The sequence below is a fragment of the Nicrophorus vespilloides genome, unplaced genomic scaffold (assembly GCF_001412225.1).
Source record: "Nicrophorus vespilloides isolate i.1.1-1 unplaced genomic scaffold, Nicve_v1.0, whole genome shotgun sequence".
In the NCBI taxonomy this organism is placed as follows: domain Eukaryota; kingdom Metazoa; phylum Arthropoda; class Insecta; order Coleoptera; family Silphidae; genus Nicrophorus; species Nicrophorus vespilloides.
This window is the reverse complement of record NW_017100112.1, coordinates 76,096-87,105: the sequence shown is the minus strand read 5'-3', so window position 1 is coordinate 87,105 and position 11,010 is coordinate 76,096. Positions and strand designations below refer to the sequence as shown.

The 11,010-nt window shown below is 35.0% G+C and overlaps 1 protein-coding gene across 1 annotated transcript; it reads right to left on the bottom strand.

Moving 5' to 3' along the window:
* Nucleotides 1–542: 542 nt before the first annotated feature.
* Nucleotides 543–10,555, bottom strand: LOC108568588 (doublesex- and mab-3-related transcription factor A2-like). The gene is made up of 3 exons (XM_017929768.1): nucleotides 9,810–10,555; nucleotides 2,262–2,685; nucleotides 543–1,332 (listed from the first exon to the last, which is right to left on the bottom strand). Exons 1-3 carry the CDS (start codon nucleotides 10,279–10,281, stop codon nucleotides 1,002–1,004), a joined length of 1,227 nt encoding a protein of 408 aa, XP_017785257.1. The 5' UTR covers nucleotides 10,282–10,555; the 3' UTR covers nucleotides 543–1,001.
* Between the last annotated feature and the right edge of the window lie 455 nt (nucleotides 10,556–11,010).

The following is an 11,010-nucleotide window of genomic DNA, read 5'->3' as shown; positions in this document are numbered from 1 at the left end:
GCCAAAAACGAAATCATTTCTATATTTTACACGTTTCGTATACAACACAGTTTTCAAATAATTTTCAAATATTTGTATCATCTTACATGTGCGATGAGTATTTACATTACTTATATATATCTTTGTTTTTTTTTTTAAATTTATATATAGATTTTATTTTGTTTTCCATCTTTCCGCTCTTCAATCGTTTCGTCCGACCACTTCTTACAACATATTACATATTCTCTCTAATAATCTACAGTTTTACAACATCGCATCAATCGTGGTGTTTTTATATAAATCCTTTCATGTTTAATCCTTCACCAATCGTTCCACTAAATCACGCTATTTAATAAAGACAATAATAATAATAGTAATGATATCGACGATGATAATGGTAATAATATAATACATTTACTTAATATTTATAGCTATGGTACATGATTATATACAAAAGAATTAAAGATGAGACGGGAGACGTAATAAGAGACTTTAGATTAGTACAGTTTAGTAAAGCATATTTTCATTATATATGTGTATAGTATATATATATATATATATATAGGTATAGTATTATGAGGGGTGAGTTATAGACTATAAATAGGATATCACTTAATAAAAAGGAATCGAGGGAGGTTGGGTGATGGCCGTTGCGGGGTGGTTAGGAGGGAGACACGGGGTATGTTTTGGGTTGAGTGTGAGTTGGGGTTTGCGACTGGTGGGAAGGAAGGTTTTAATATATATATGTGTGTGTCTGTGTGTATGTATATATGAGGATTGGTTTCTAGTGGCACACTAGAAAGGGGCGCCTCTAACTACCGGGTATAATATAATTTATACCGCGCGATTCTCTGGTCGCTACAGGAGCACAATAGCCGCAACCCCTAAAACGCGATCCCCGAAACTCGATTCATATGTATTTCCTAATTAAATTTGGATCCGGTCGACCGGAAGCGCACGCTCTCATTCACAGTCTCGCATTAACAAACGCGGAGTTCATGATTCCTGATTTTTCATCTACTCTACTCCGAATACGAGGTCTTATCGGATCCGGTATTGGAGGCTGGAGAGGAGGCAGTCGTCTTGTCGCTGGAGTAGAGGTCGTGATGGACGAGTGGTAGGCCGTATTCTTGCGGCGGTCTGATCACTGTTGACAGGTATCCGGTGCCGGCGTACGGCGCCGACAGGAATCTCCTGCTGGGTGAGAACCTGTGGAAGTTTGTTGGTGGACCCAGTGGTGAGAACGCCGATGGGGTTGGTATCTCGTCCTGCAGATTGCTCAACATACCACCGACACCGCCGACGCCCACGCTCACCATCATCTCCATCGCTTGTAGCACGTCTCCTTTGCACCTGTAATTACACAATAAATTTTATATTATAACAAAGAACAAAAAACTCATTACTCTATTTTATAATTACAACAATTTTTTAAATCACACTTCATGTTGACAGTTGACATTTGTACATCAATCAACGCATTGGTTTCATAATTATCACAAACAAAAAGTAACTGCATTTATGACAACAAATAGAAATAAAAATAACTAAATTATTTTAGGCTACATATTTTTTCAAAATTTTTATAATCAATTTTTTGACTTGCCTAAAGAAAAATACAATACCATATAATACAAGAAAAAAGCTTTCAATTAAGAAAATTTTCAACATTTTTATAAGCAAATTGATTTATATTTAGAGAGTCTAATATCTTTGTAAAAACACAACTTATCAATGATGAAAAAAAATTAAATTGATTTTTATTTAATATTAATTGTTCTACCGAAAAATGGAATTCCAAATATGTTTGTTTAATTGTATAAGCTTTGAAATTCGAGTTTGATAATAATATTATTATTTGTTGTATTATTTCGATGTTCAACATAATTAATCTATTATGTTGAACATCGAAATTTAATTAAATTTAAAATAAGAGATTAATCAATATTGAAATTTAGTAAAATCCACTACTAATTAATTTTATTATATCAAAATTGATGGTAATTTCTTCTGTTTTCTTCAATTTATCAGGTTTAAAACTTTGTTTCTTTATTATAAAATATCTGATTTATACTACAATAATATCTTTTTATCCGTCTTTTAAGAAGCTTATTATTTGTTTATTAGTTAAATATAATTGATTTTCTTCTTAAAAATAATTGTTCATTATTATAGAATTTATATTTTGTATAGGTTACATGTGCATCTGGCAAATTGGTGTAATTAAAGATGAATGACAATTGTAGGACGATGAAAAAAGGGATGAAAGTAGACAGACATACCTTTGAAGGATCGTTTCGATATCTGAGCGGCGCCTTCCTGGGAAAACCCTGAGCAGAATGTCCACCGGCGACCTTTGATGATTGGGGTATTGTTGATGGAAGGGCGAGAACTGAGGCGGAAACGTTGGATGGTAGGGCATGAAGGGCGGCTGCTGGTGCTGGAGCTGGTGCGGAGGACTCTCAGTCTTCTTCAGTGAAAGGTTCTCCGGGGCATCACCGGTGTTATCATCCTCCACATCGAGATCGGGATCGGGCGTGCGTGACGTTTGTTCAGGTGATGGAGTCGGCGCCGAGGTGGCAGACACCTGGGGCATCGTCATCAACGGCGAATGCCGCGCCCTCTTGATATCCTCCTGATCAGAGGAATCTGACTCCTCCTGCTTGAAGCATTCTTCGATCCTAGTGCGTTTCGAGCATCCGCCTGCTGAAACATAAACAAGAACAAGGACGACCGTTAATCAAAACTATTAATATTTGATGATGATACGTAAAATACGCTATGATCTATCTATTACTACGAATGGAGCCTCTGAATGGAGCAGGAGCTGTAATTATTCATGGAGTGTGTTACAACCATGCGGCCTCATAAATTCGTTGGATATAATATAATGTCTGTATTCTCTCTCGCCCTACCATTTTCATTTGATATATATCTGTGTGTTATTATGCTGCGCATTGTCTTAGAGCGCCACCCCCTTGAAGGACATATATTACATCCTCGTTGCTCTGGCTGGGACATGATAACAGTAGTAGAAACTGGATCTCTGCGTCGTTTCATTTTCGACATCACGGCGTTCCCTTTCTTTCGCGTCAGCCGACGACGACGTCGACCAAATTAAATTCGTGTTTCTTTTCTCTGTTCTCTTCTCCACCCTCCACCCATCACCCCATTCTTCTATTTTTTTTCCTCCTCGCTCGGAACTTTTTCTTCTTTGGTATACACACACAAACCCCATCCGTTTCTACTTCAAAATAATTGCTTGTCAAACCCCGTTCCGATATTATAATCCACCCGAAACCAATCCATCGATCTCAACTATTTAATTTCAATTATACAATACACTTATTTTTTCTTTTTTACTACTACTACTACTACTAAAAATGTATTTAGTAATTTATTAAAGATGATCGCAAGCGAATTTTGCATTATTTATTGCAAAATGTCAAAGACACAAACAACAATTGTGGAAACAAACTAAAGTGTGTAAAATTAACAATGGTCGTAATCGTAATCCAAAACACTAAAGTCAATAGATTCAAAAGATTTCCACAATTTTCTTCTGCAAAAGAAGCACATTAAGATCATTGTCACATCCACAATTCCCAAAAGTACACGACAGATTGGAAAGAAGGAGAAGAAATTAAGAGATTTACAAATTTTGTAAAACCGATGAGAAGTTAAGACGAAGTTCTATGACTTCTATAAAATGTGATGAAAACGCAGTTAAAACAGCGTGTTGTTTTTCAAAAAGAAATTTTAAAATGATGTGTCTATTATTTATGTTTGAATTAGCAAACATTTGTTGATTAATTCCTCATTTTCTTGCTTCTTACGAAATTTAGCAACTATTTCCTGACAAAAGTTGGTGGCACTATGCGAGTTAATTTACTAAAAATCACGCTTCAAACTGCATTTGAATTTTTGCTCCTTCGAGTTCTTCTCAGCAATAATTTCGTTAGCTTTGATATTTTCAACGAATAATAAGCCAAGTTTTCATTGAAATTCATAATTCTGTGTATACATAAATATATATATATAATCATTTCTTTTTTGGGTTGCGCGTTCAAATGTACATTTCCGCAAAGCCGAGTTTCCATTTCCATTTAATATTTTTTTGTGCTGTAACGAAATTGTTTTCCCCGGCCGACCGCGACCCTTGAGGTCACTCCGATGAAACAAAAACAGGGTTTTACAAATTTAAAATGAAAAAAAAAAAAAAACGAGTAACGTTCATTATTAGTTTTGTTTTTTTTTCCCTTCTGCCATTTTGTGAAAGCTCAATGCAGATTACGTAAACGCGCTGTTTCGTTTTTTTTTTTACTCTCTTTCTCTCTCAAACGTTTATTTCGTTTTGTTTTGGAGCTCAAAAATAACTGAGTCTCTTTTATATTCGGAAAGTTCGCTCCGATGACCGTTGAATTTTATGAACAGTTCGAAACGGAAATCTGAATTTCGTTTTATTTTTTTTTGGCCTGCTATTATTTCGGCCACAATGAAATAAAACGTTGAGCTTTCGCAATTTTTCCCTAAGTTTTCATTCAATCATTTTCGTTTCATTTGATTTGATTTTCTGTGCTCGTTTCGTATTGCGGATAATGAGGGTTGTGCGATTTCTCCTCCTCATCCACCCTCGTTCTTCAGATTCCTTGCGCGCGGTTTTTTTTTATTATTATTTAGAGTGGTTTTGGGTTATTGTTAATAAAGGCGTGAGGTGCGATTGTCGTCGCGCGTTCGAGCGTCCAACTTTCCGCCCGATTTTTCACACATTTTCCTTCTGTTCCGTTTATTAACACTTTTCCTCGCACGCAACGGCATTAAACAACGGCAGCCAACGAATTTATTAGAAACCATTAAATATTCACGCTAGGCTTGCCCGCATCACGCTCACCAAATTTTCAAGTTGTACAAATATTTGACTGATTTTTTTTTTTCATTTAATGGAATGGAATTTCGAACAGCTCTTTCGTTTCCGACGCAAGCAAAACAACGAAAATTTCAAAAAAAAAATATTCGAAACCTGCATCCCTCTTTCTTTGTCTTTCTCTCTGAAACTGCGTTCAGCGTTCTCGGCTTAGGTTAAAGAAAAAAAGAAACAAATATTAGACGTGGTATAATACTGAATACAGTGTAACATTTGCCGAGATAATGGCTGGGCAAACAAGAATTGCTGCCTCCAAAAAGCACTCGAGCTCTTCGCCAAACACCGGTACGAATACTAATTATACGAAGCCGCACAACGAGCGCACGGAAGGAAAGAAAGCACGGTACGAACGAACAAAAAAAAACAAAGGCAAACAAACATTGGGTATACTTGCAAATGTGATTTTTTCCCTCCACCCTTGAGAAGCCATTTCTGATATGGAATTATTAAAAAATATGTATATTTAATACATGCATACTTTGAGATGGAAAAAAAGTTTTATTTTTTAATTTCACCTTCCCTTCTGCTTTTTTTTAATTAATTTGCAAATTACATCAACGGCTTCGACATGATTTCATTTATAAAAAAAAATACGCAGAAGTTTTGATCAATTTAAATAAATTACAGCTTACTTCCTCAATCCTCAGAAATAATAAAAACAATAATAATAACTTCTGTTTTTCTTTGTTTATATCAACGGCTTCTTGATTATCATTAAAAAAAAATATGTTTCATTTGTCAGAATGTTTCAACAGATGGAACAAATAAAGAATTTTTGTTACTATTGTGTTTTATACATCTTCTTTGTCTATCATATTCAAATTTTCAAAGAAAATATTAATGAAGTTTTAATTTAAAAAAAAGAAGAAGTTTATATACATGAATTCAAGATTTTCAATAAGAAACACAGAGTTTGTAAATATTTAGATTTTCATAATTTGACAGAAATATTAATATCTTAAGTGGTAAATGTGTAATTTGGTTGTAATTTAACTATCATTATAATGATCCGTCTTGTTAATATAATCGTTTTCGAAGAATTGCTGTTATTTTTGAAGGGTGGATGAATATTAGTATCCCTTTTGTGTATCCAGTCAGTTGAGTCAATTTGTTGGATGGTTGGGAATGCAATGGGTCAGAAGGAGAAAAACGGTGGTCGGAAGAGCGGGGGGGAGGTTTTATCAATTCATGATGATGATGGGGGAGTTCAGAAGAATATAAAAGAGGCCATCCTCGTCCTCGAGGAAAAAAGAGTGTATGAGTGAAAAAGAGAGGGAAGAGAAGGGAAAGAAAGGGACTTCATTAAGAGCGGCCAAATGATACTTGTGGAATCCGCAATAAGCCAGGAATGCGGCCAACCGCTCCATGTTCACCGCGAGTAACCATTTAATATAATGGCCAAAGCCATTACACACTCACACATACGACGTGTTTGTGTGCGAAAGATGAGGGCGTCGCGACGCTCCAACATATTACCTTGACGTTATTTTCATTAACCGCTATCAAAAGATGTCACGTCTTGCATAGCTCACTTCGTCTTCATTGTTATATAGGCCCCATTCGGGCAGTAGAAATTGAATAAGTTACTTCATAAGTTCATTAATCCATGTTTAACGAATAATTAATGTATTTTTTTTGCTGCGTCTTGAGATTGAGGAACGCCTCAATCGACCATCCGCCATTAATGACGGACAAATAAATGGATGTTATTGGTGTTCGCTCAGCTGTAACACCAAGCACGTTCCCAAGGCAAACTTCAACGAATCACCTTACGTATATTTTTTTTGTTTCAACCATTTCATGCCTACAATAAACATCAGATCGTCAGAAAATTGAATTTGTTTGAACGAATCATATAAAATCAAACAAACATGCATCAACGCAATCTAAATGTGTTCTACGTTCATAGTTTGCTTTACGAGTATTCGTTACTAATCGAAATTACCGGGAAAATTAAATTTCTTGTTTCTCGGGAATAAAAAAAGAAAATCGTGAAAAGTTACCTTTAGATATTTCAGTTAATACTTTCTTCGTCATTTTAATTATTTCATTTGGCATTTTCTCGTTAATTTGTGTAATTTATAAGTTACTTTTTTCATAGAATTAAATCTAATTAATCTTCGAGAAAGAATGTTTCTTATATAGTTGCTTTATTTATCAAATATTGAATTTGTGAAGAAATAAATGTTAAAATTGTAGTTTATGAGAAGGCACCAGTTTAAACTTGAATTCAATCTTGAAAATAGTATATTACTGATTCTGTTTAATCATCCCTGTTTAATTAGTAAATCTGAATTCTATAGTAATTATTGCAAAAGCTTATTGATAGTTAATTAATTTTCTATAATTATGTAAATTGGTAATGAAAATAGCGTAAAATGTCCATAATGTAAGTTCCTCAAGTTTATGTTCGAAATATGATGTATTTTTTTTATAATAATGGAAATAATAATTACAATTTTTACATTAAGGAGCACCTCGTATAACGAGCATTTTTCTTAACGAGCAATATGAATTGTAAGAAAAATGACTGAGAATGAGAAGAATGAGAAGAGAAGTCCCGGATTGCGCGTCTGCTACATCATTTTTAAAACTTGTGTACACATATTTTTGAATAAATTTCACTATAGGAGCAAAAATCCGGAAATTTTGGAACGTAAACTCGTTAAGCGAGGTTCCACTGTACTTCAAAACAGATGTTCATTATATTTGTATCTTTTTTCACATAATTAATTAAAATTATGAAGAATAAATGTAAGGTTTATTAAAAGGTTTAAACTTGAATTTGATATTTCATAATAATCATCAATATTTTTTTTATAGTTTTCATATAAATTTACAATTATTGCAATAATGTAAGTACAACATTTGTTAAGTTAAGATTTTTAGTAATAAAAAAATGCAAATGAAAATAGTGATTGGAAATTACGTAAAATTGTCTATAATATGGAAATTTAAATAATAATAACAATTACTTGCAGATACGGTTTTGGGTGAATTTAGTCTACAGATTTGGGATGTAGTAGTTGTGTTCAAATAATGGTTGAAGTCGAAAGAGATGCGGGGTTTCTGAGGTGCATCGATTGATTTCTGTTTATATTCGGTGTGTGCATGTGCGTGTAAGTGTGTAAATTTAATATTTCCACATGGATGATGCCGAAGGGAACTGAAATAATGGTCTGCCCTGCGTTTACCATGATTCTTCTCTTACTTTTCTCTCTTTCTATATATATGTATGTATATTTGTGTATACGTATATAGACTTTTGCGGATCGCGTTATGAATGTATTTGTGTGTGCGTTCGGTCAAGTGGGTCGGCTCAACATTAATGACTTTTAATTGATCCCTCTCCTCGTTCATTTTTCTTTCCGCTAACGACTCTTGAAAATATGCAAACAAAACAACTGAAAAAAATATATATAGTACATACATAAAGTACACATACTATACATGTGAAAAATGAAGCAGGAGCAAAAGTTAAGGGCAGAAACACAAAACGATACACGCGTTCAGCACACTCCTCCGTCGATGCCCACAACATCAATTCTGTTTAACGAAGAGCTTAGGATCAAGATCAGTAAGCTCTATTATAGTTTGAGTTTGAGTCAAAACTGCTAAATATTCATTAATTATTTGATTTTATTCTTTAATGTATTTAGACTAAATTTATTTTTCCAAATGCAAATTAATTAAAAAATATATACATTATTTGTTAACTTTGATATATATTTGATATTCCTGTTTCATTTGTATTAAAAATTCTTTTTTGCATTAAGAAATATACAAATTATAATCAATAAATGAATTGCAAATAAATAGATTATATTAAATAAATGTATATTTTTTTCTTGATTTCAATGAAAAAAATAATAATAATAATTAATTTTCCAAAAAAAAATCGTGAATTTAGAAACTTAATATTGAAACAATGAGTAAAAGAAAATTCTTTGCATTTTGGTGCTCAAATAAACAATATTTTATTGAAAAACATAAACGTACTAATTAGATTGGTATGTATTAGAAATTGAAAACAAAAATTTAAATTTTGTTACAAAAATCTAGAATATATTTGCTAATCATTGAATTAATTTACTTTTAATGTATTGCAATTTTCAGTGTATTTAGTTTGTCTTTATGAATCGTAGAATTCAATTAATGTAGTAGCAGATTATTGGAAACGCGTGATAAAATTGTATATACTTAATTAAAATTACAATGTTATATATATATAACTGCACAGAATTACCTTGCATAGTGCGGGTAATCGTTTCCCGGACTATTTGAAACCGTAGTAATCGAGGAACTAAATAAAATTGAAGAGACTTGAGCGTATGAAGATTACCCGTATTGTGCGGGTAATTGTTTCCCGGACTATTTGAAACCGTACGAATCGAGAAACTAAAAAAAAATTGAAGAGACTTGCGCGTATGAAGAGAAATATTGTATATAAAAATAATTATTTATTTTGATTTTGCTCAATTAAAATTTAAATCGCTTCAACATTTTCAAACCGTACTATTTATTATATAGTTGATCGCAACTTTGTAAATTGAATAATGACCTAATTATTTTCTATTGCAGTAAGTTATTGTATTATGATTATATAAATACTGTAATTGTAATAGTAATTGTTTGATTTATTTCATCGTACAATTTTATTAATTTCTTGATATTATTATATACACATTATTATCATTACAATATGATATTTCATTGGGAAATTGACAAAATGAAAATTGTATGTTTATTTTCTGTAATGTCAGTTAACTCGCTCTTATTGAGAAGTTTCAATAACAAATTAGATTAATGTTTCAATATTGAAAGGATGAACAAATAAAATAGATGTATCAAATGATGAGCAACTTATTTAAAGATTGTGATGTAATTTAAAACTTTGTTTACGTACTTGGACTGTTTGGTGCACTGTTTTCGCTTGGAGCAAAGGCGTTCGGTCTCTGCAGTTGATCTGCAGGTGGTTGTTGCTGCTGGTGCTGCTGTTGTTGTTGCTGCTGCTGTTGTTGCTGTTGAGGTATGACTCCGGCGGAGTTTTCCGAATGTCCTGTGGGGAAGAGTAGACCCAACTCTCGGGCCTCGTTCTCCTCCTGAGCTTGCTGCCTCCGGAGGGCGACCTGTGCGGCCATAACCCTCTGCCGCTCGGCGATGAGGGTGCACTTGGCGCAAGCACAGTCCCTCCAGCGGCAATACCTTTTGTGGCCCTTCAGGGCGCTGACGACGCCGTGGTTACGACATCTCGCACATTTCGGTGTCCTCTGGTATCGTTCGGAGGCCCGCAGAAAAAACGAGGGTGGAATTGCGCCAAGCACCGGGTGCTGCGACATCAGAGTGGACATGTCCACTCCGCTACCGGGGAGGCTCATAGCCGAAAGTTCTTCGTACACGTTTAACGAGATGATGGAAATATAGAGAAACTGGGGATAATGTAACCGATCACTGAGTTCGAATCACTGACAATGTTTCTTCTGGCTCTGGAGGGATGGTTGCTGTGTGTGTCCTTCGTCCTTTCCTTGTAAAAAGTGTGGTGGAGGCGCCCGGACCCCTGAGAACGGCGATGATCTCTGCGTGTGCGTTGTTAGTTCCGGTCGTCGGAGTATGACAGTAACTAAATGATAGCCGAGGATGGTAACTGTTGGTGGTTCGGGTTGGATACAGTTGACCAATCGGAGACAGGCTCCGCCCTCACGGATGTGACGTGGCGCGAGTTCGCCCCGCACCGTTCGGCCGCATCTGTATACACATCTGTAATGCCGACGCCGCCGCTGCCGTCGCCACCACCCCTTACCCCCCTAAAAACTCGCCCTGCCGTAGGCATTGTATTAGCGAAACAGAGACACCTCTCTACTCTACCCTCCCTTCACCCCCCCTTTTGAATCCAAATGTCCACTCCCCTCTCCTCGCCGTACGCGAAACCAAAACCCTCCCTCCACCCGAATTGAGACCACCCTTCTCCGCTCACCCTCTCTGCCCTCCTCGTACAAGTATATTATAAAGCTATTATGCAACCTCCACCCCAAAATCTACCAGGCACATATCTCGTATGTTAATTCAAACCCTCCATTGTGCCACCACACAACGTCAGTATCATTATT

Bases quoted from the DNA above. Each gene is read 5' to 3' on its own strand.
- LOC108568588 (XM_017929768.1), bottom strand. From the start codon at position 10,281: ATGAGCCTCCCCGGTAGCGGAGTGGACATGTCCACTCTGATGTCGCAG. The intron at 2,686-9,809 runs GTACGTAAACAA...TTTATGTTTCAG, and splicing joins CAGTGCACCAAACAGTCCAA to CAGGCGGATGCTCGAAACGC. The intron at 1,333-2,261 runs GTATGTCTGTCT...GTGTAATTACAG, and splicing joins ATCGAAACGATCCTTCAAAG to GTGCAAAGGAGACGTGCTAC.